Source organism: Triticum aestivum, chromosome 1B (genome assembly GCF_018294505.1).
Source record: "Triticum aestivum cultivar Chinese Spring chromosome 1B, IWGSC CS RefSeq v2.1, whole genome shotgun sequence".
NCBI lineage: Eukaryota > Viridiplantae > Streptophyta > Magnoliopsida > Poales > Poaceae > Triticum > Triticum aestivum.
In genome coordinates, this window is record NC_057795.1 from 518680998 (window position 1) to 518705604 (window position 24607).

Genomic DNA, 24607 nt, shown 5'->3' on the forward strand with positions numbered 1-24607 from the left:
TAGGTCTTTCACAAAGCACATACCTTGATAAGATTTTGAAGAAGTTCAAAATGGATCAGTCCAAGAAAGGGTTCCTGCCTGTACTGCAAGGTGTGAGATTGAGCTCGGCTCAATGCTCGACCACGGCAAAAGATAAAGAAGAGATGAGCGTCATCCCCTATGCCTCAGCCATAGGATCTATTATGTATGCCATGCTGTGTACCAGACCTGATGTAAACCTTGCCGTAAGTTTGGTAGGGAGGTACCAAAGTAATCCCGGCAAGGAACACTGGACAGCGGTCAAGAATACCCTGAAGTACCTGAAAAGGACAAAGGACATGTTTCTCGTTTATGGAGGTGACGAAGAGCTCGCCGTAAAGGGTTACGTCGACGCTAGCTTCGACACAGATCTGGATGACTCTAAGTCACAAACCGGATACGTGTATATGTTGAATGGTGGAGCAGTAAGCTGGTGCAGCTGCAAGCAGAGCGTCGTGGCGGGATCTACATGTGAAGCGGAGTACATGGCAGCCTCGGAGGCAGTGCATGAAGCTATTTGGGTGAAGGAGTTCATCACCGACCTAGGAGTCATACCCAATGCGTCGGGGCCGATCAAACTCTTCTGTGACAACACTGGAGCTATTGCCCTTGCCAAGGAGCCCAGGTTTCACAAGAAGACCAGGCACATCAAGCGTCGTTTCAACTCCATCCGTGAAAATGTTCAAGATGGAGACATAGATATTTGCAAAGTACATACGGATCTGAATGTCGCAGTTTCGTTGACTAAACCTCTCTCGCGAGCAAAACATGATCAACACCAGAACTCTATGGGTGTTCGATTCATCACAATGTAACTAGATTATTGACTCTAGTGCAAGTGGGAGACTGTTGGAAATATGCCCTAGAGGCAATAATAAAAGGGTTATTATTATATTTCCTTGTTCATGCCAATTGTCTTTTATTCATGCTATAACTGTATTATCCAGAAATCGCAATACACGTGTGAATACATAGACCATAACATGTCCCTAGTGAGCCTCTAGTTGACTAGCTCGTTGGTCAACAGATAGTCATGGTTTCCTGACTATGGACATTAGATGTCATTGACAACGGGATCACATCATTAGGAGAATGATGTGATGGACAAGACCCAATCCTAAGCATAGCACAAGATCGTGTAGTTTGTTTTGCTAGAGCTTTTTCAATGTCAAGTATCTCTTCCTTAGACCATGAGATCGTGTAACTCCCAGATACCATAAGAGTGCTTTGGGTGTACCAAACGTCACAACGTAACTGGGTGACTATAAAGGTGCACTACAGGTATCTCCGAAAGTGTCTGTTGGGTTGACACGGATCGAGACTGGGATTTGTCACTCCGTATGACGGAGAGGTATCTCTGGGCCCACTCGGTAATGCATCATCATAATGAGCTCAAAGTGACCAAGTGTTTGGTCACGGGATCATGCATTATGGTACGAGTAAAGTGACTTGCCGGTAACGAGATTGAACGAGGTATTGGGATACCGATGATCGAGTCTCGGGCATGTAACGTACCGATTGACAAAGGGAATTGTATACGGGGTTGTTCGAATCCTCGACATCATGGTTCATCCGATGAGATCATCGAGGAGCATGTGGGAGCCAACATGGGTATCCAGATCCCGCTGTTGGTTGTTGCCCGAGAGCCGTCTCGGTCATGTCTACATGTCTCCCGAACCCGTAGGGTCTACACACTTAAGGTTCGGTGACGCTAGGGTTGTATGAATATGAGTATGCAGCATATCGAATGTTATTTGGAGTCCCGGATGAGATCCCGGACGTCACGAGGAGTTCCGGAATGGTCCGGAGGTGAAGAATTATATATAGGAAGTGATATTTCGGCCATCGGGAAAGTTTCGGGGTCACCCGGTATTGTACCGGGACCACCGAAAGGGTCCCCGGGGTCCACCGGGTGGGGCCACCCATCCCGGAGGGCCCCAAGGGCTGAAGTGGGGAGGGGAACCAGCCCATAGTGGGCTGGTGCGCCCCCCTTGGCCCACCCCCTGCGCCTAGGGTTGAAACCCTAGGGTGGGGGGGGGGGCGCCCCACTTGCCTTGGGGGGGTACTCCACCCCCCTTGGCCGCCGCCCCCTTGAGAGATTGGATCTCCCAGGGCCGGCGCCCCCCCTTGGGGGCCTATATAAAGGGAGGAGGGGGAGGGGGCAGCCGCACCCTGAAGTTCTGGCGCCTCCTTCCCCCTGCTACACCTCTTCCTCCTCCGTCACGCGCTTGGCGAAGCCCTGCCGGAGTGCTGCTGTTCCACCACCACCACGCCGTTGTGCTGCTGCTAGAGCCATCATCATCAACCTCTCCTTCCCCCTTGCTGGATCAAGAAAGAGGAGACGTCATCCGCTCCATACGTGTGTTGAACGCGGAGGTGTCGTTCGTTCGGCGCTAGGATCTCCGGTGATAGGATCACGACGAGAACGACTACTTCAACCCCATTCTTTTGAACGCTTCCGCTCGCGATCTACAAAGTGGTATGTAGATGCATCTCCCATGACTCGTTGCTTAGATGAACTCATGGATGGATCTTGGTGAAACCGTAGGAAAATTTTTAATTTTCTGCAACGTTCCCCAACAAATCCCCGGTCTAAGTGTTGCATAAATACAATCACTTCTCCATCTTGAGGTTCAGGTGGGCATTCAGAGCCCGGAACTCGCCAATGAAGGACCCTTTTTGAGGCTAAAGCGCCAGTGGTGACATATCCGTTGATTTGTGCCTCCGTAATCCAGGACGGAACCCAATTGCAAGCAGAGAATTGTTTGGTCATCTCGGAAGGAAAACTGAAAGGAAAAATAAAAGCCGGTTTACAATTAATGGTTTAAGTGTACTATTCAGTGTTAAACCGGAAAATTGCTGCTCAAGTTCAATTGGCGGTTTAAGAGAGGGCTAATGATATATGGCGGATTGGTTATCAAAGGTTAAACCGCCCATAGGCAGAAGGGCCTGGGTTCAAAATCTACTAAGTGTTACAAAAACAGGTTTCACAATATCGCAGTACAATTTCGGATCTACCGTGGATAACTAAAGAAAATTTTCCTGAAACCTACAATGGCGCTAAGAGGAATAGGGAAGATCCAGGCACAGTCTGTTTTGAGCAGCAAGAAACCACGGGATGGTGGACTATCAAAATGAATCTAGCCGCAAATCAAAGCCTAGGAGACGCATACAGACACCCTCAGTAAAAGGACTAAGAAGAAGGTTGCAGAAGAACTAAGGAACGGCGGCGGACATGGATGAACTCGAAAACCCTAATGAAGATCTAGGGTTACAGGGAAGTGAACTTACCAGAAGACCACTCAGCGGCGGAGGAGCGCGGTAGGGTTTCTGGAACAAACAGGGTGATGCAGCGGCCTTGGTCGGTGCAGATTCGAAGATCGACGGCGGCGGCGGCGCTGGAGTTCTTCGGTCGCGAGGAAGAAGATGAGGAGAAAGGGGAAAATGAAAGTGTCCGTTGGGTTTATTTATAACAGGGAAGGGAGATAAAGGCTGGCGCGGAAATCAAGGAGTCCAAAGCGGCAAGTGGCGCAGCTGTCGCCTCGATTTCCGGGATAACATTAAATGAAGGGAATCTTTTTATTCGTTTTTTATAGAGATGATGTCATGATGATCCGTTGCTGTATCCGGAGGATGACGTCACGGCGGTTTAACAAAATTGATAAAAGAGGACATCACGGCGGTTTACGAGAAACGAAGGAGGATGTTTGCGGGATTTTTCTAAGTACTGAAGATTGACATGAACAGGTTCAAATCACTCTCGGGCCTAATATTGGGGATATAACTATTGAGTATAAACCGCCCAGGAGGGGCCGGTTTACCCTCAACCGTATTGAAGCCCATGAAGACTCAGAAGATGGCGTTTTACTATGAAGCTTAGAGGCCCGGAGCCCAAAGGCGGATTAGGGCCCATAATAGCAAACCGTCATGGTTATGTAAACTTGTGTTGTAAGTTAGGAAAGGAGAGACCGAGCCGGACCCTTGCATGAGTCGGCCTCGGGACTCTGTAGACCGGCCGGGCGTCAACCTGTGTATATAAATGGACGACCTGGTGGCGGTTCAGGGACAACAGATAACAACTCGAGGCTCAGGCAAAGCATATTTGCTCCCTGATCCTCGAAACCCAATCAATCCCATCACAACTAGATGTAGGCTTTTACCTTCATCGAAGGGGCCGAACTAGTATAAAACTCCCGTGTCCCTTGTCCGGTTTAACCCCTTCAAGCTAACCCATAGCGATGGCTCCACGACTAAGTCCTTTCATGAGGACATCTGACGTGTTAATTCCACGACAAATAGTATGATAGTTTGGTTGTAAACGAACAAAATGGAGTAAATTTCAGGCAATCACCCTACATTCAAGAAAAGGAAATTTCATTTCAGGCAACCACAACCTTTGAGATCTTCCCGCAAAAGAAAAAAAACCTTTGAGATCATTATTCTACAAAAATGACTCTTTAGATAGTTGACTGAGAGCAGCATCTGAGGAGCTCCCATACCGACTCTTTTTAGTTCAGAAATTCAGTTAGTAAGGTTGGCCATGCTTTAGTTTTTTTACTAAGAACAATGAGACACAGACTCTTATTAAAAAATAAAACAAAATAAGACACCGACTCATATACCCCTACAACATGCTTTGTTTGTTGCAACATAATGTGCATGCTAGTTTTTCCCCAACATAGTTGCACTTAAGCTGAAACCAGAACAACTGAAAAGGTGAATAAACGAACAGTTTTATATCGTATTAATGGATGCTACCGAGTCTCCACACCATTAGTACTGTCCAAGAGGAACTCCATAATACAACAAACAAATATAATTCTGGAAATTCTTAATGTTTGATTTCAATAAGAGTTTTGCTTCCACTTAATTTTCTCTAGAGTCCTTCCTCCTACCTAGCCAACGACTGGGTCTTGATTTAAATCACGTTAATTTCCATCAGTGCCATTCCTTGGTCGCATCCGACCACAATCCTACACAAAACAACATATTTATCATTACAAATTCCATGTCGGTGAAAATAAATAAGAATGGCACTGCAGAATTTTCTCAAACAAATTATTGGCGGACATGCTTATGAAAGGCTATAACATCTGTGCTGAAATAGAACGTAATGTGTGAAGTAAGTCTCATTCACTGGATAATACTCCCTCTGTTCATTAATATAAGTCGTTTTTAGACTGTCCATAAGTCTAAAAAAATGTCTTATATTAATGAACAGAGGTAATATTTGTTAAGTTGAAAGTCCAGAAAGATAGTCAACCGCGAGCACCGAAGTTAATTTGGGAAAGAAATGTACATCTAACCAAAATTAAATGTAAATAATAGAATAATATAATAGCATTCACGTCCACACATTATATTTTAGAACAGTATATTTGTGTTTGTACGAAATCACTAACTCACGCAGACTCACAGTTTGGTAACCAATGTTCTACTAACTGAAATAAAAGATGACACAGAAATTTTCTTACCTTGTTAATCCCTTTAGGTATCCAAGAGCATTGACAGCACCGAGATTTAATCCAATGACGTTCTCAAGCCTGCAATATCAGAAGGCCGGCCACCATCAACTTCAACAAAAAGTGCTAAAAACATAACTTCAAATCCTAAGCATTTGATTTCAGGTGCTCTATGAAATACTTCATTTAGCAAATTGCGCAACGTACTTTTCAACTATATGTTTGGACCATGGCATGCATAGCTCCTTTGATCATGATAAGAGGTAGTTGAGATTGGTTGCCCTAGCAGCAGCATGGACAATTTGGAAAACAAGAAACAACACTTGTTTTAGTCTCACAGGACAGCTCGGTAGTAATGCAACTTCTGTAATATTCAAATCTTTAATGCACCGCACGGATGGCCACGAGTGGAGTTTTGATACTAGAAATAAGACAAGGCATGTATTTATAAAATAAATAAATAAATAAATAAGTAAGGGGAGGCCAACATTGATTGTTTGATGTTGAACTAGGTTGTAATTTTAACGATCAGTTAGCAAATGAGCTCCGATTAGTGCTACTAATCAAGGAAAATACATGCTTGGTTGGAGGTCAACTAACAATCTTAAGACTTCATGGCTCATGGAACAATTTACTTTCAGACAAGGGCTTTTGTTTCTCTTGTCTGGTGTTAAAAATCTCTGAATGTCTTTCTTTTTATTTGTTGCTCCGAACTTTGTACTGTTTGTTTCCATCCTGTATGGAAATTGGAGGGGAAACCCTCTTTCTAGGAAATAATCACTTTGATGCGTCCATCAAATGCTTTTTGGAGAAACAGGCCAAATAAAAGTTAATCTATATCATCTGACTAAGATCGAGTCTGCATTCTCTTGGTGTAAGACTGTACATAAGTAGAAATAAGTACCTGTATGTATTGCTATGACACATCCAGCTCAAGATTCGCACGGTCCCATCAAGCGAACCAGTAACTAGTGCCCGAAGTTCTGGGTGCCAACAAAGAGCACTGATACCCTTTTCATGTCCTTGGAGCGTATCGACGCAACTGTCCGTCTCTAGGTCCCAGATCTTATTGAATAAGAAAGTGAAGCAACATATTAGTATTCACATATAAATGCAAATGCATTGTTCTGTTAAGAAGCCATGTGTAATACCTTTGCGGCACCATCTGAAGATCCACAAATCAAAGACTGCTGAAAATACCGTGGGTGGTAATGAACAGAGAGTAGACCACCCGAATGGCCATCCCACGTGATGTTGCACGTTCCAGAATCAATATTCCAAATCTGTAAATTGCAAGCATTTGCTCAGAAAGAAAAAGATAACAAATTTGCAAGCATTGGGTAGTGCAGTCCAAGGCTCAAAGAGTATAATATTTCAATCAAGAACCGTGTATAATTTTGTTTATCAGATTCAGTAGAGAGGAAGTAAAACCTTGACTCCGTGATCCAAGGAAGCACTCGCGAAGCTTCTGCTGTGCCTCGGGTTAAACATTACTTGTGTGACTGTGTCATCGTGCCCCTCAAAAGTTCGGGTACACTGCCATCCGTTAGTCCAATCCCAAAGCTTAATATTGTGGTCATCAGATGCTGACAGCAGAAATGAATGAGTTGGATTAACCGCCAAACACATGATGCGATGACTATCATGAGCTTCTTCGATCATTTCTACATCTTCCATCATGTTATAATCGTACACATAGATGCACCCATCGCCGCTGCCAACCACAAACCATCCCTCCCGTTCAATAATTTTTGCCGAATATGCTGCAATGGGGAAGATAATATCAGAATTGTAGTTCTCGTACGTGATCACTGCTACTGGTTTGAAGTCCTAAAAAGTTCATGACGAGACCAAGTTATTTTTAAATAAGGTGAATAGTGTTAGGAAGCATGCCTGGCTCTCTAGTGACTTCAGTGGAGTTCACCTCTGCCTGCACAACAAGAACATTTTTTGATCAGTTCTAAATGCTCAGTCCACGGTCTAGCACACTATAATAACCACGGAGGATGACAAGTTGACAACACACCTGAGTTTGGTAGTTCCAAATGCAAACATGACCCCTCTTGTTGCTCGTCAAGATCCTGCATTTGATGATGGGAAATAGAAAATCAGAGGGGAAATCATCGACTGCCTCACGAATTAGCAAGCACTCACCATGGTTCTGTTGGATGGACATCTACAGACAACACCTCCCGGTAATTAGGACCATCTATGATCTAACCCCCCAAAAAACCAACGGAAGTTAGAGAATTTTCTGATAGTCAAGTAGAAAGGAACAGAAAAAGAAAAATCACTACCCTGGAAACCACACTAACAAACTAAGAGAGTGAAAATATTAAGTAGATATTTACTTTTGATCTCAAATGAACTCACCTGATCGTTAGAGATTGTTTCAGCTAGTGGTTCGCAAGCAACCGGAACTTTCGCCTCTTTCACCTCATCGCCGATGGAGTCAAGGAACATGGCCACGGAAGCTGGGTCGACACTGTCGAGGTCCTCATGGTGTGCAATACTGCTTTGTAGTATCAAACCATCGTCGCTGTTCGACGGTGGCGACTTCTTCTGTTCGCGCATTAGCATAGTGAGAATGTAGGTGCACTTCGGCGGGACAACGCCACACAATGGAAGCTTTGTAAGGCACCTCCTTGGGAATTTGGTTTCAAGCCTGAAGGCAATACGATCATCTCTGTTGTTTATTAGGTAAAGCGAGCTGGAGGTCAACCTCTTTGGCCCAATAGGGAAGTTTATCCTCTGGGGTTGCAGGCTGAGAACGTTATTGGAGTCTATCTGCGGAAGTCTGTTGAGCGTGTCCAGAATTTTTTCTATGGATGGTCTCTTGCGCCGATCAATCTCCACACACTCTAGTCCAATGTTGATGCATGCTTTTATTTGGTTCAGGCAAACTGCAGCTAACGACGGGTACTTTGACGCTATGCGCTCCTCTGTCCAATTTTCACGTACCTACATACAAAATTGGAATTATGATCCATTGAGGCAATATAAAACAAATGTAACATAAGTTCCTAAACTTCATTCATATCATCAAGTCAAGTTTTTCCTTACATTTTTAATGAACTCCCTTGCAGACGGTTCGTTTTGCTTGAGAATATTTTTCTCTCCTGTGCTGGTCTCCATGATGAGTACGCCTAAACTGTAAATGTCTGACATGGTGGAGATTTCGCCTCTGTATAGATACTCCGGAGCTATGTATCCACTGAATACCATCAATATTAAGAGATTAATAAGCATTATCAAAGAGGTTAAAGTGCAATTTACTTCATAATAAACAAACAATATCTTATCACAGTTTGTGATTGACTTACTATGATCCAATGACAGTTTGTGTATTCATCTGTGTTTGTTTTTGACCGAAGAGCCTCGAGAGACCGAAATCCGCAATTTTCGGCCGCATGTAATTATCCAACAATATATTTTCAGGCTTGAGATCCATATGAACAATAGGAATGCTATGTAGAAAGAGTAAACCCTTGCAAACCCCTTTAATTATTTTGAATCGTGTCTCCCAGTCTATTTTCTTGGGTACTTCTGACAAAGTAAAACAATAAATTGTTTAAGCACTTAAGATGATAACATCCAATAGTATTTATTTCGTTGAATCCTAACAATAAAAGAAATATTGGCAGATGGAAATTTTGAACTAAATATTTGTATAATGTATTACACTAATATACATTACTCCTCCAAGTTAAGACTCCTCCAAGCCATAGCCTTGGGATTGATGTGGATGACAAATATCTTTACTAGTACTGTCTTAGAATGGTTCTTACACGACCTCTTGGCTTAGATGTCATATCAAATTATATGCGCCTAACCAGTTCACCCAAAATCTTGAGCTATTAAAGAAAAATGGCAATCTATTTCAACAAAAATAACTATACATCCCCTGCTGATAGTTTGCAATGGTTTCCCCTATTTGATCAATATGTAAAGCCTGCCCAAACTCCATTAATAGTGTAAACATTACATCTAAACTAGAAACGCAAAATATACTGGATAGTGTATTGCATACCAAAAAGAGTCTTCGCAAGGCTTCCTTTAGGTAAATATTCATAGCAGAGTACACTTTCAACTATGTCTGCAACAATATATCTTCCATTGTTTTGCACCATTTTCTTTTGTCCTTCCCGGCAGTAGCCAACCAAGGGTAGTATATTTTCATTTTTTAGAGCCATAATATTTCGAACTTCCTTAGTAAACACGTTGTCACTTGGCAGCGGTGCATTTTCCGCTAGTTTCTTCACAGCAATAATCTCATCATCTTCCAGAATTCCCTGTTTAACGTCATATTGGCCCTATATTGGCATCCTTTTCCAGCATCACTGAAAACACAGAAACTGGTAAGGTAAAGTCATACCTTATAAACTGTTCCAAATGCACCCGTGCGAATTATTCGGTCCTCGGAGAAGTCATTCGTAATATTCTTCCATAGTTGTAGCGGCCACATCTTCCGTTCTGCACTCGTAGTGCCTGTCTTACCATCGTCGGTTCTAGCACTGCTGGTGTCAGGGGCCATTTCTGATGATCAAAACAGTTAAAAGGCTTTCAAGAGGTAGCACTGATGTGAAACTTTGACTTCTTTTTCACGCAGAGCGTCTTATTCTTAGCATCCTATACTGACACAGTTATGTACGACTGCAAGCAAGGTGCACACGCACACTGCCGTCCACTATTGACCAACGCTCACAAACATTACACAGCTGAGCATGTGACTGAAACTATGAGAGACAAATATGAATTTATAAATCTCGCAAATGTCATCTGCGTGACAGCAAAAAATGTAAAGGATCAAAACAGTTAAAATGTCAGCACTCCATTCTCTTGAGATGTACTCCCTGCGTCCCAAAATAAGTGACTCAACTTTATACTAAAGTTAGTAAAAAGTCAAGTCACTTAATTTGGGAGGGAGGGAGTAATAACGAGTGCTCGTGAGAAAGGCAGCCAAGCCGACCAGCGAAGCTGCCCGACAGAGATTAGGCCCCAAGACGATGCCTCAGGGAGGTAACAAAGATACAATCATCGTCTGAACCAGTAAGATCCCGATCTGACATTTCTGTGGGAACAGTAATCGCGAGGGGAAGAGGGATGCTGACCCGAGGAAAGCCTAAAGGTCCATGACATCCTGACTTAATAGGAGTGATAGACTATTCATATCAACAGGGTGCGTTTTTTTCTTTTTTCTGAAAGCCTATTTCTAAAGAATTCGAAAGTTAAGCATGCTTCAGAAAATTTTTGAGGATGGGTGACCAACTAGAAAGTTGATTCCAGGTGCAGCAAAAAAGACTATTGTTGGATCCCGTCAGGCACAACGACCAGGAACTAGTGGCCAGGGTGTTACACCCCCATTCTAAACTACTTATCCTAAGTCAAACATCTTCAAATTTGACCAAATTTAATTTGAAATATATTAGTATCTACAACACCAGAGTTACCTCATTAGGATCGTCACGGAATATGTTTTCCATGTTATATATATTTGATATTGTAGATTGTAATATATTTTTCTGTCTATATGGATAACTTAATGAAGTTTAACTTAGAACAAATCTAAAACTCTAATAATTCTGAAATGGAGGAAGTAATGTTTAAGTTTTTCCAACTGTGCAGCCTTTTTTTAATTTTGTAAGGACCTATAATATTTAAAACCATGCAGAGAATGGTGCAGTTTTGCTCTTTCTTCATCAGAAAGAAATAGTATCCACGGTAGAACTAACCTGGAGGTGTAGCCTGGAGGCCTCCCTTGGGGTGAATGGTTTCCCCATCAAAGAACTGTCAAGAATAAAATATACAATTAGTCCAATAAGTTAAAGAGCAGTCATATGTTTCCCTAGGGCATATCCTTTTTTTTGCGAGACCCTAGGGCATATCTAAGCGGACTCTCAAACCTCCCGCAAGCATCCAGAGCACGTTGTCCAGAGGCATTTTGCCATGCAACAACAATCCACATCAGTCCATGGACTGGTTCAGGCGCCCGTTTTTTCATAAACCGGAAGCAAACCAGGGGGCTTTAAGAGAGTCCGGACACCGGTCATGTATGACCTCGACACCTGCATCCCACTCAAAACCCCGCGCGGACCCCACACTCCATCCTTCCCTATTTCTCCACATTCGCTTTCTCTCTCGCCGCCACCGCCGTTCTACCACCCTGGCCAACCACCAAGCCCTTGCCGGAACTTTGTGACCTCTGCGCGCCCTTCATCGCTACACGCGGCCTCCACGCCGCTTGTCCTCCGCCACCGGTACACACACCTCTCGTCCATCCGCCGCGTAGGTACCATCCGCCCCTACAATAGTCACTACGCCCGACAAGTGTTTGATGAAATGTCTATGCTAATTTTTTTGTCCCTTCTTTGAAGCAATTGACAGAGAGGGGAAAAAACGAGTAAAAACCATGATCATGGCAACCACCTGGGAGCTATGGTGCGCGAGAAACAACTGTGTCTTCAGAGATAAGAAGGCGGAACCATCAAACATCATCAGGGCAATTAGGCTAACCATGGAGCAGTGGCGTCTAGCAGAAGTCAAAGTCATCGAGACCGCGTTCTGGGATTTAGTTGCGAGATGAAAACTTTAGGACCCTGGTTTAGAGGGGGTGGTCTGTCACCCCTAGAAAACCCATGCCTTTTTTCTTTGCTTCTCTGATCTTTTGATCAACTTTGTATCTTGTTCTACCTTCTGCTAAATCTAATGAAGCCAGCCGAGCTGGATCTTTCAAAAAATCTTTTGGGTGAGTATGAAGTCAGGGTATAGCTTGGAAGTGTTTCAAGTAAATAAGATATTGTACTACATTTATATGATGATGAGATGCTGTACGTGCTACTAATAAGAGTACCTCTTTTCTCGCATTTTTTTATTTCTTCAGGTAAAGGAAATGACAATTATCTCATAAGTGATCTCACCTGTTCTGTCTGCAGCTCCAGGCTACCTATCATTATTTCTGTCTGTTCCAATCTAGAGACAATGGACTGTACAGTGGGCCTTTCTTGTCTGTCACGCTTCATGCATTTCAGTGCTATCTGAATGCATATCTTGACCTGTTCACAATATACTTCCAGTTGTCTAGGCGACAATGTTTCCCGCATCTTTTTTCTCCAGCTGCCATGTACCTGGCATCGAAACATGACGTTATAACTATATAGCACAGACAAGGCAAATATGCTTTTCCCAAAAGCGACGGTAGTACTGATATGAAGAACTTTTTATTCTTACATGCTTAGTAAACACCTTTTCCGTCATGTAATCAATTTCAGAGTAGCGTTCACGTCCAGCCATTAACTTTGCAATTATAACACCCAAGCCAAATATATCGAACTTTTTTGTTATTAGTCTATGATCTACATACTCCGGCGGCGAGTAACCACTGCATGTCATTGTACATTGAAACAATTTGGGTCAGGCAACTATATATATGATCGCAGTTTATGTACAGTGGCACTGGCACTAGCAAATTCTGAAGAGCACAATAATAGTATATTTTCATCTAAAATACTGGTAAACTAAGAGACATGTTTTTGAAATATTATTATTGAAATGAGTAGTTTTTCTTACTCGCTTGTAGGAAAAAGAAATAATAATCCCTGAAAGTTTATTGACTGTACGCGGAAGTGTGTGCTTTTGAATCTCTGAAAGTTCATCATCATTTCCAACATTGCCGTAGGACAATAAAATAAACTCATCAAATATGGATGTCGCTAACCTGAGCTATTAAAATTTACTACACAGAATCTAAGACGGCTTGGATTTTTCTTGTGGTCATGCTAGCCAATACCTTGGTTTATCTTAGGACTTCGTGTCCAAACCTTCGACAACGAGGAGTAGAATTGTCGACAATCCGAACCCCCAAGAAATCTCCATGTTTAATGAAATTGTCGACAATCCGAGCCCCCAAGAAATCTCCATGTTTTTGCAATGGACTCATGTTTAATGAAATGGACTTATTGCAAGTTTCGCTTCCACTCTTAATTCCATATGCTTGCATGTTTTATTTTTAGAGTTGTCCATTCAATCTCTTTCCCCCTTCCACAATAGACACCTATGTGAGTCTATGACTACCATACCTAGCTCGGTGCCCCTCTCTAAGTAGTGTGCACCTAGTGAAGAGGCACTCGAACCTCATCGAATAGCTTTCATCACCCACCCTTCTAGTCGCCAAGCCAAACCACATGTTTTGTGTCTAGAAGAAACAACAACACATACCCCCCCCCCCCCCGCGTGCAACACACACACACAACACAACTACGTATCCACATAAAGACATGCCACGAAGCCACAGACATCCTCCGATGAGCTACACCTATCGCACGCAAACAACAAAACTAGCAGGTCACACAACAAAGAGCAATGCACCAGCCAGACAAGCCGATGAAATAGCACAACAAACATACATGAGGGGCCATGAACATTCGTTCATTTCATTAAAACACGAGTCCATTGCAAAATGAAATGGACGCGACCACTCATGCAAAATGCAAAGTTAATTGGGACACTGTTTGCCGACCACATGACCTTGGAGCTCTTGGTGTGTTAAATACAACTTTTTGCATGGGCTCTTAGATTACAGCGGTTTTGGTTTGAGTGGAAGGAGTCAACTAAAATGTGGGTTGAATGGGCAACCCTAGTGATGACACAAACTTTGACTTGTTCTATGCCTCCACGACCATCACTGTTGGCAACGGGGCGTCTTCACCCTTTTAGGACTCCCATTGGGTGCATGAGCATGTCATATTCAAATGGATCTGGAAGAGTGATAGCAGGTTAAGACACAAGATCTTCTTTTGGTTGCTTCTGCATGATAGAGTAAACATCATGAATCTTTTAAGGAGAACTTCTCATTTGGATTACTATTCTTGTGTCTTCTTAAATGAGAATACTGAAGAAACCTCAAGACATCTGTTCTGGGATTGTTTTTTCTCCTAGGATTGTTGGAACAACATCGTCTCATCCAAAAAATTAGGTATTTCTGGTTTTGATGATATCATGATTGCTCACCAATTACTGCCAAGACACGTTGCTATGGAGGGATCATTCTAAGGTGCTGGAACATTTGGATGCAAAGAAATAGAGAAGTCTTCAAACACGAAGTGCCTAGTGTGTACTGTTGGAAATACAAACTCAAAGAAGATCTGAAGTTGTTGGAGCACAGAATCAAGGCAAAACATTTGCCTGTTTTGCAAGTTTGGATTAGTGCACATCTATGATGCTTTGCACTTTAAGTTTTTTGTGTCACTAATTTGGATGAGGATCCCAAGGACTGGCATTGGTTAACTGCTTACCTTTTCTTTTTTTTTCTTTTCTTTTATTTATATTTTTACTTTACTTTGAGTATTAGTAGAAAATTACCGTAGAACAACTGTTCTATGGTTTGTGGTTCAGAAAACAAATCACCCAACATATGCATGTTGGTTCTCATATAAATTTTCTAAAAAATATCACTTAGTTTATTATTTAATATTAAATATATATGATTTTCTCCTAGGTTGAATAGGATTCAATCATTATTTTATTCTGTTATTTACTTTTAGTTAATGTATTACTATGGAAACACAAATTTGCAAAAGAGAAAATCTGTTTGGAAACACAAAGACAAAAGAGGCCAGTACAAATGGAACATTTTTCACATAAGGGAAGTTGCTAAGCTTTGCAAGTCTCAATGCACATAGCCAGATAGAATGTTGCGGCATGAGGTATTCAACTTACCCTGTACCGATGGGACTGATGGTCTTTCTTGTGTTTTCATCACCTAAGAGTCTTGATAAGCCAAAATCTGCAAGCTTTGGAATCATATTATTATCTAGCAATATGTTAGCAGGTTTCAAGTCCAAATGCCATACTGGAAACTCCAACCCATGCCGAAGATATTCTAAACCCTGACAGATCCCTTTAATTATTTTGTATAGTATCTGCCAATCAAGTCCCGAGCATCCATCGTCTGTAAAAAAGCCAGAAATTTTTATGAAGTCATTATATAACTTACTAAAGCGTATCGATAACATGGTAAATAAGTAAAATGTCTGTGCAATTTAACTAGATGATGCCCCATACGTTGTTTTCGGAATGTTGTAAAATATTTCAATGAGGTTTTGATTATATGGGACATGAACATTTGAAATAATAATTTTAGAACTAATAAAATAATTAAATGTAAATAGCATAATAGAATGAAATTTTCCGTGCATGCATGTTTCCATGTTCAGGTGGATTTTTATTATGCATAGTTGCATTGTTGAGGTGGGCCTTTTTCCATGCATGTTGAATGATGACACGACATGCTTTCATATTGAGAAAATAAGTTAGTGGAAGCTAGCTAATTAGATACAGAAGATTACCAGAAATATGTTGGGCAAGGCTACCATTACGTACATACTCGAAGCAGAGCGCGGTATGCATCTTTTCAGCGACAATTGTCTTCCCATCATATTCTACAACAACTTCCTCTGATTCGTTGCAGAAACCCAACAGCTCAACAACATTTTGATGCTTGAGCCTCCTAAGGTTCTCGAACTCCTTCTGAAACTCCTTATTATCAAGTCCTGTCATGTTCGTAAGTACCTTCACAGCAATCTCCTCACCATTTTCGCAAGTACCCTGTTCATCAACTCTTAAGTACCTTTTAACACTGACATGACTTTATGGTTAAATGCATTTTAGGCTACCATTACTATTTTTTCTGATTAAATTACACAGTAGTAAAAGTTACTAGGAAGATAGTGTACTAGCTTTAATTAATATCCATATGGTTTCTGAGGAAAAGATCTGAAAGTTTAACCAAGTCAATATCACATTTCAAACGAATATCTATTGTAGGTCTGTACCGAGTATATAAATTTGTCCCACGGTCCACACTTAATCACAGATAATATATTGTTTCTACATTATAAAGACAAAGACTAACTCCGCCTATGTTGTCTCAACATAGCCGGTCCCAAGCCCGGGTAAAGGAGGAGGGTTGTGATAGGCTTGGCGAGCCAACGTAAAAACTCAGCCACTCTTATGGAGATGAAACCCAAATGATTTTTGTTGGGGCGTAACCCTCTCAGCGACGCGCCACATCGGAACCCGGGTGTGGTGGAAAATGGGCAAGGGCCGGGCCGTCACCCCCCAGGTGGCGCGCCGTATCTTGATCCGGATACGGTGGCAAGTGAGCGAGGATCGGGTCGTCGCATCCTTAGTGGCGCACTACATCGGTGCCCGGATGTAGTGGAAAATGAGCAAGGGTCTTCGCATTTGACTCGACGAGTGCGAAGGATAAGGAAGCTAGCCGAGCCTAGGAGGATTCGCTTAGGTAGCTGGAACGTAGGGTCTCTGACCGAAGCTAGTTGATGCAGCGGTGAGGAGAGGTGTTGATATCCTTTGCGTCCAAGAAACCAAATGGAGAGGACAGAAGGCGAAAGAGGTGGAGGATACCGGCTTCAAGCTATGATACACGGGGACGGCTGCAAACAGAAATGGCGTAGGCATCTTGATCAACAAGAGCCTCGAGTATGGAGTGGTAGACGTCAGTGGGGACTGGATTATCCTGGTCAAGCTGGTCGTTGAGGACTTGGTTCTCAATGTTATCAGCGCGTATGCCCCGCAAGTAGGCCACAATGAGAACACCAAGAGGGAGTTCTGGCAAGGCCTGGAAGACATGGTTAGGAGTGTACCGATTGGTGAGAAGCTCTTCATAGGAGGAGACCTCAATGGCCACGTGGGTACATCTAACACAGGTTTTGAAGGGGCGCATTGGGGGCTTTGGCTATGGCATCAGGAATCAAGAAGGAGAAGATGTCTTAAGCTTTGCTCTAGCCTACAACATGATTGTAGCCAACACCCTCTTTAGAAAGAGAGAATCACATCTGGTGACTTTTAGTAGTGGCCAACACTCTAGCCAGATTGATTTCATCCTCTCGAGAAGGGAAGATAGGCGTGCGTGCCTAGACTGTAAGGTGATACCTGGAGAGAGTGTTGTACCCCAGCATAAGCTGGTGGTTACTGACTTCCGCTTTCGGATTCGTGTCCAGCGGGATAAGCGGGCTAAAGTCGCTAGAACTAAGTGGTGGAAGCTCAAGGGGGAGATAGCTCAGGCGTTCAAGGAGAGGGTCATTAAGGAGGGCCCTTGGGAGGAAGGAGGAGATGCGGACAATGTGTGGATGAAGATGGCGACTTGCATTCGTAAGGTGGCCTCAGAGGAGTTTGGAGTATCCAGGGGAAGGAGAAGCAAAGATAAGGACACCTGGTGGTGGAATGATGATGTCCAGAAGGCGATTAAAGAGAAGAAAGATTGCTTCAGACGCCTATACCTGGATAGGAGTGCACACAACATAGAGAAGTACAAGATGGCGAAGAAGGCCGCAAAGCGAGCTGTTGGTGAAGCAAGGGGTCGGGCGTATGAGGACCTCTACCAATGGTTAGGCACGAAGGAAGGCGAAAGGGACATCTATAAGATGGCCAAGATCCGAGAGAGGAAGACGAGGGATATTGGCCAAGTCAAATGCATCAAGGACGGAGCAGGCCAACTCTTGGTGAAGGACGAGGAGATTAAGCATAGATGGCGGGAGTACTTCGACAAGCTGTTCAATGGGGAGAATGAAAGCTCTACCATTGAACTGGACGACTCTTTTGATGAGACCAGCATGCGTTTTGTGCATCGAATCCAGGAGTCTGAGGTCAAGGAGGCTTTAAAAAGGATGAAGGAAGGCAAGGCGATGGGCCCGGATTGTATCCCCATTGAGGTGTGGAAAGGTCTCGGGGACATAGCGATAGTATGGCTAACCAATCTTTTCAACCTCATTTCTCGGGCAAACAAGATGCCAGAAGAATGGAGACGGAGTATATTAGTATCAATCTTCAAGAACAAGGGGGATGTTCAGAGTTGTACTAATTACCGTGGAATTAAGCTGATGAGCCATACAATGAAGCTATGGGAGAGAGTCATTGAGCACCGCTTAAGAAGAATGACAAGCGTGACCAAAAACCAATTTGGTTTCATGCCTGGGAGGTCGACCATGGAAGCCATTTTCTTGGTGCGACAGCTTATGGAGAGATATAGGGAGCAAAAGAAGGACTTGTATATGGTGTTCATTGACTTGGAGAAAGCCTATGATAAGATACCGCGGAATGTCATGTGGTGGGCCTTGGAGAAACACAAAGTCCCAGCAAAGTACATTACCCTCATCAAGGACATGTACGATAATGTTGTGACAAGTGTTCGAACAAGTGATGTCGACACTGATGACTTCCCGATTAAGATAGGACTGCATCAGGGGTCAGCTTTGAGCCCTTATTTTTTTGCATTGGTGATGGATGAGGTCACAAGGGATATACAAGAAGATATCCCATGGTGTATGCTCTTTGCGGATGATGTGGTGCTAGTTGACGATAGTCGGGCGGGGGTAAATAGGAAGTTAGAGTTATGGAGACAAACCTTGGAATCGAAAGGCTTTAGGCTTAGTAGGACTAAAACCGAGTACATGATGTGCGGTTTCAGTACTACTAGGTGTGAGGAGGAGGAGGTTAGCCTTGATGGTCAGGTGGTACCTCAGAAGGACACCTTTCGGTATTTGGGGTCAATGCTGCAGGAGGATGGGGTATTGATGAAGATGTGAACCATCGGATCAAAGCCGGATGGATGAAGTGGCGCCAAGCTTCTGGCATTCTCTGTGACAAAAGAGTGCCACAAAATCTAAAAGGCAAGTTCTACAGGACGGCGGTTCGACCCGCAATGTTGTATGGTGCTGAGTGTTAGCCGACTAAAAGGCGACATGTTCAACAGTTAGGTGTGGCAGAGATGTGTATGTTGAGATGGATGTGTGGCCACACAAGGAAGGATCGAGTCCGGAATGATGATATACGAGATAGAGTTGGGGTAGCACCAATTGAAGAGAAGCTTGTCCAACATCGTCTGAGATGGTTTGGACATATCCAGCGCAGGCCTCCAGAAGCTCCAGTGCATAGCGGATGGCTAAAGCGTACGGAGAATGTCAAGAGAGGGCGGGGTAGACCGAATTTGACATGGGAGGAGTCCGTTAAGAGAGACCTGAAGGATTGGGGTATCACTGAAGAGGTAGCTATGGACATGGGTGCATGGAAGCTTGCTATCCATGTGCCAGAGCCATGAGTTGGTTGCGAGATTTTATGGGTTTCACCTCTAGCCTACCCCAACTTGCTTGGGACTAAAGGCTTTGTTGTTGTTGTTGTTGATTATAAAGACAAAGACTGTGTTCATAGTCATACCTTGTAAACTGTACCGTATGCACCACGGCCAACTATTTGAGCCTCGTCGAAATCATTCGTAATATCTTTCAGAAATTGGTACGATAGCTTACGCGGCTGACCACTTGTGTCATCAACCTTGCTCCCGATGCTACTGCTCCTTGTTAGAATGAGAATACCCTTGGATAAGAACTACTACATGGTTTTTTTTTACCTTGAAATGGAAGCCACAAAACATAAGCTAGGAGAAACACGTAGCTTACTTGTCCTCTGCCATTCGCCCCCTTGAGCTTTTGTAAGTTTCAACTACATGTGCACAAAGAAGTTGTCACAATATGAAGATAAGTGGTTGCATTCAGTCAAGATCTGGTGAGCTAATGTTAGGTACAGTATACTGTAGTATAGAAGGAAGTTGCTGGTAACTGATGAAGATCTGTGCTAATTAAACACAGATGCAGTGAAACGTATGCAGGAAGCTGCTAAATCGCACCTGAAAACGGAGCAGCAGTAAAGGATACTTCCCCGGAGAAGAAGAGAAGAGCACAAGCAGCACCGCAGTACAAGAAGGTTTGTGTAGACGAAGAAACTGGCCTGAGCGAGACCGCGATAGGAATGAAGAGCTTGGCTCTTTAATGAGGGAAGGACCAGGACCGGATATTTTTTTGACGCTCGGACAGCAAGAAGATTAACTAAACGGTGGTGGTCAATTAAAAAGTTTTAATCTGAAGATAAGAAATCCGGCTTGGCTCGGGAAACAAGGTCTAGCCAAGACCAGATCTGAGATTCAAATTTCGCAGGTAGATGAGCAGGCCCGATGAATTAAAAATAGTTTACGGAGAGGCTTTCTATACAGTATGGAGCCACCGCCTGACCTCTGTGTGTCGTTCATTCTAAAAGCAACGGGTAGGGGATGTGCAAACATGTGAGCTTTGCAGGAGGTTTGATTTGTTAAACAAGGAGTGTGGTGCATCACTGAAGAAGTTTTTAGATTCTTGTGCTACAAAGTGCTTTGGTCACGAGCCTTCTGGCAAAGCCTAGTACTGTGCTCATTATCTTAAAACGGAACTGCAGGAACCATGTGTGAATGTGTGTTGATTTGTTTGTTGAGCACTTGGGTTGCGTGTGCGTAAAGGAACATATGTCGAGGCCGGCTTCTTCGTTTAAGGCCCCTTTGCTTCAAATTAATTCTAAGGCCTCCGTTGTTCATAAGATATGTATATCATGGTGAGAATGAAGATACGATGGAAAATGAGATGACATGTATCTCAAATTTTATAGCGAAATAGATATCATTTGGTTCACGAAAACATAAAGACTAGTGTTGCCGTGCCCATCCATTTTGATGAAATGAAAGAAGGATTGGAAATTTATCAATAACACTAAATGAATAAACATTTGATAAATTCAGGTAATTTTAAATTAGAGGTAATTCACCCACTTGTATTACATTTTCTTTTATCACATTCATGAAAAAAGAAGGTGAAAAAAAATGGACAGAACTAACATCAATTATTATTTTTTACTAAAATGGTTCTCCATAGTGTGTTTGTTCTGAAACAAGAAGTGACCACTACTTTAGTTCTTTTCTTCACAAAATGAACACAATGAATAAAACGTGTTAGGATCGAGCTCTTTGAGTTTCTCTAGCTGTTTTAACGACTATGCCTTGTTTTGCAAATTTCCTTCTACTGTAGAAGTAATTTCTGCATGTGCAATGATGGAAATTCACTATATCAAATTGAAGTACAAAAAACAAAAGGCAGCTATGGGCCTTCCTCGCCTTTCTCATAAGGCCTGATCTACTGTCCAACCGTTTTCTCATAGAAAAGAAGTATACACCTATTTGCTCTCAGTGCACATAACCTCCAAAATGGGCAAACTGAATTACTCTCAAAAATATTTGAGATTAGTACTCTGCTAGTTGTATAATAAGTTGTTGTTCCAAAGGTAGACAGCCACAGTAATCTGCTGGCAGTATAGTAAGTTGTTGTTCAACCCAGCCAAGCGCCGCAACTGCTTCAGCTGCAATACCCTCCCAAAAATCTGCTTGCCTCATGCCCGTTTCTTCTTGTCCACCTTTCCCAGCTTGGACTTGCGCTGCTTGAACACATGCAGGTACAGCTTCAGCCACAGCAGTGGATAGCACAGCAGCACACCCTGTCACCGCAAGTTTGTCGGTAAGTGATCAAGTGAACATTATGATAAAACAGAAAAGCAGAAGGGATGCAGGGTGTATTCAGTCTCGTTGATTCGACACGGACGTACCACCAGAAAAGAATGGTAGCTCATGGAGAACTTTGCAAAGAAGCCTGAGTAGAGGTCCCTCTCCTTTACAAATGGAAGAGCTTGGTACATAGTCCACATTGCATGCAGACATGGCAAGGAGAGTAGAGCACAACAGTGGATTACAAGATTAAGGAAAAGTGTCTTTGTAGGCACACTGCAGCGCGAAAGAGTTTCTCAGCTTACTTTCTCCTGGCCCTACCCCGATAGAATACAACGGGATAAAAGCAGTGTACCTACAGGCAGTAGTTATTTGAGATTAGGTTTTCCCAAAGCAGAAGAAAGCAGTTTAATACCAGCATTGAGGTGTACTGACTAAAAACCTCAGTGCAGCAAAAAAAAAATGTAAATCAAAAATCTTCACACAGGATGGCCATTTTACAGTAGTTTTTTCAATTTTATAATTGCAAATCTTAGGTAGTTCTTTCAGAAGACAGTAGAGGTCTAATGCCAATCAGCTGAGTTTAGCCTATGAGTTCAACTTTTACGTGTCCGCGGCCAACAATGACTCATATGATTGGGCAGCATATGTAATTAAAATGAAATATGCATGTCGATATCAACTCTGTCAAGGATGGAACCTGAGGTAAGTCAGCCATGCTGGACAAACTTTTAACGTAGTCAGAGCATAGTGAGAGTATCGAATGACCTGCACAATGACAACAATGTATTTAGTATGGTCCAAAAAACTTCAACTAAAAGGTGGACCTTACAAATCTTGTGAAGATTCTAAATAAGGGACATTTTTCTACCGCTAATTATTCTTAAAGATACCACATAGTACTATGTTTGTTCATCCGTGTTTCCTCAAATGGTAACTGCCGGTCTATTTTCTCTTAAAAACCGAACATTATCAGGTAAATACATCAAGAAAAACTTTATGAACAGAACATGATACGAATTGATTCCACAAACATGATACGAATTCAAATTAGCCTAGCAACAGATATATGGGTTCAGAGAAGAATCAAAGCTGTACTGTATATTAAAACAGGCTTTCAGAGCAGTAACTCATTATATCAGCGCAATGCATCTTAACATAGCCATCAAGTGGATCACAAACATAAGAGAGTAGCAAAGTTATGCCGCTCTCCATTGGTGTGGTTACTGGTGACTTGGTCACAATAAGACAACTCATGAAAAAGTGAGAAAACGAGAAGTGATTCTGCCACACCTCAGATATGCTCCAAGCCATAAACGTTATTAACACAGAGGGACTGCCCTGAACCTGCATTTGCAATAGCAGACTGAACTTATCAGCCAAACTCTACAGAACTAAAGTGTAGGAAGGAAGAGTGAAGAAACTTGTTAAGGCAGTTGGTTCCTGCATTCATTTAACCTCAGGGGTTTGCCGGAGAAGGGCGAGGATGAAGTGTGTCCTCCCTCCCCATTGCAGGAAAACAAGAAACGGCGAGGTGGGTACCAATCCTGGACAACCAAAAGGGCCAACGATGCAGAGTCAATTCACATCGCCAACACGGGGGAAAATCCAGCAGAAGACGAAATTAAGTCTAGCTAGCAGTTTCATCCTCCCACCGACGGCGGCATGGACGGTCTCAAGAACCGCGCAGGTCTGCAGAAAGCCTACAGAGACGGCAAGAAAATGTGGAGAAGAAGTTATCAGTCCACACCACACGAAATTCAGAATTCAGATGAGAATAGAAATTAAGGGGAGGCGGGAGGGCGCACGCACATATGAGGTCGCCGGCGGCGGCGTACGCGGGGCGGACGGAGACGGGAGGGGCGAGGCAGGGGAGGAGACGGAGCAGGGCGACGGACCTGAAGTTGGACGAGGAAGGGGACCGGGAGATAAATTAGTTAGTTCAAGCGAATAGGGAATTCAACTGTTGCTGTTGCTGATGCTGGGAGGTGGTTTGGATACCATCCGATGGCCTGCAGGGAGTTGTAGGCGAGGAGGTAGAGCCGCGAAAGGCGAGCCATGGCCGCTGCCTCGCTTCCTTCTCGCCGCTGGCCGGCGAACCTCCCGAGGCGGCGAGACGCTTCGTGTTGGAACAGAGAGGGTTTGTCCTAGGATACCAGAAGTGGCTGCAGATGAGTATTGACGGAGCAGTTTATGTGGCTGAGGTTCTGTGCCCTCGTTGCTCGTCGTCTGTACTGAAGTGGACGGGAGGACTGAAGAAGGGCGATGAGCCGATGACGTCTTTTGCCATAATTTGGTCAAAAAATGGGTTGAAATCTTTTTTTGGGGAAACGTTTGTATTCACCCGGCTAATCTTTCGGTGCGCGTCAACCGCCTCCGTGGGCGTTCAATCTGTTTTGATCGGACGGTCAGGAGCCACCCTTATCTACTTCACATTCTTACAACTCCACCCTTGTTTCAGAATCACTTCTACAACTCAGCACTTGTTGCAGACGGACTACATGGTCAGCTAGGGTGCTCGCTCGTGCCCGCCGCTGGCCCCTCCAACAGCCGTCGTTCGCCGGCGAGGGAGGCCTTCGTTGTCCCAATTCCATCCCTCATATTTTCTTTCGCCGCCTCACTTGTCGTCGGCAGGGCAGCCGACCGCCCTCCCTGCTGATCCGTCCCGGCCCTGCGCGGCGTTTTTTTTCTTCTGAAACAAAGCCATTGTTACAATAGTTATTTCTGAAACAAAGCTCTTGTTGCAGAGAAGGGA

At 43.4% G+C, this 24607-nt stretch overlaps 2 protein-coding genes across 8 annotated transcripts; both read right to left on the minus strand.

Moving 5' to 3' along the window:
- Window positions 1-4739: 4739 nt before the first annotated feature.
- Window positions 4740-20472, minus strand: LOC123136108 (uncharacterized). 6 transcript variants are annotated; one of them, XR_006466579.1, is made up of 22 exons: window positions 20179-20472; window positions 19952-19994; window positions 19710-19848; window positions 15824-16082; window positions 15195-15426; window positions 12708-12858; window positions 12398-12604; window positions 11213-11267; window positions 9856-10016; window positions 9511-9772; window positions 8804-9026; window positions 8544-8694; window positions 7854-8441; window positions 7635-7696; window positions 7507-7561; window positions 7374-7410; window positions 6912-7243; window positions 6632-6763; window positions 6385-6545; window positions 5688-5762; window positions 5493-5561; window positions 4740-4991 (listed from the first exon to the last, which is right to left on the minus strand). XR_006466579.1 is itself a non-coding variant. In XM_044555421.1 (21 exons), exons 2-21 carry the CDS (start codon window positions 19963-19965, stop codon window positions 4937-4939), a joined length of 3339 nt encoding a protein of 1112 aa, XP_044411356.1. In that variant the 5' UTR covers window positions 19966-19994; window positions 20179-20472; the 3' UTR covers window positions 4740-4936. The 6 variants fall into 6 exon arrangements, 5 of the variants coding, with proteins under 5 accessions (XP_044411356.1, XP_044411349.1, XP_044411341.1 ...); XM_044555421.1 differs by lacking the exon at window positions 5688-5762 and having other exon boundaries at window positions 19710-19842; XM_044555414.1 differs by lacking the exon at window positions 5688-5762 and having other exon boundaries at window positions 8804-9023.
- A 924-nt stretch (window positions 20473-21396) lies between these two features.
- Window positions 21397-24087, minus strand: LOC123093603 (very-long-chain (3R)-3-hydroxyacyl-CoA dehydratase 2). 2 transcript variants are annotated; one of them, XM_044515605.1, is made up of 9 exons: window positions 23854-24087; window positions 23665-23750; window positions 23508-23555; window positions 23311-23399; window positions 23146-23199; window positions 22553-22620; window positions 22160-22207; window positions 21954-22053; window positions 21397-21845 (listed from the first exon to the last, which is right to left on the minus strand). In XM_044515605.1, exons 1-9 carry the CDS (start codon window positions 23910-23912, stop codon window positions 21741-21743), a joined length of 657 nt encoding a protein of 218 aa, XP_044371540.1. In that variant the 5' UTR covers window positions 23913-24087; the 3' UTR covers window positions 21397-21740. The 2 variants fall into 2 exon arrangements, with proteins under 2 accessions (XP_044371540.1, XP_044371532.1); XM_044515597.1 differs by lacking the exon at window positions 22160-22207 and having other exon boundaries at window positions 21954-22128.
- Window positions 24088-24607: the final 520 nt, after the last annotated feature.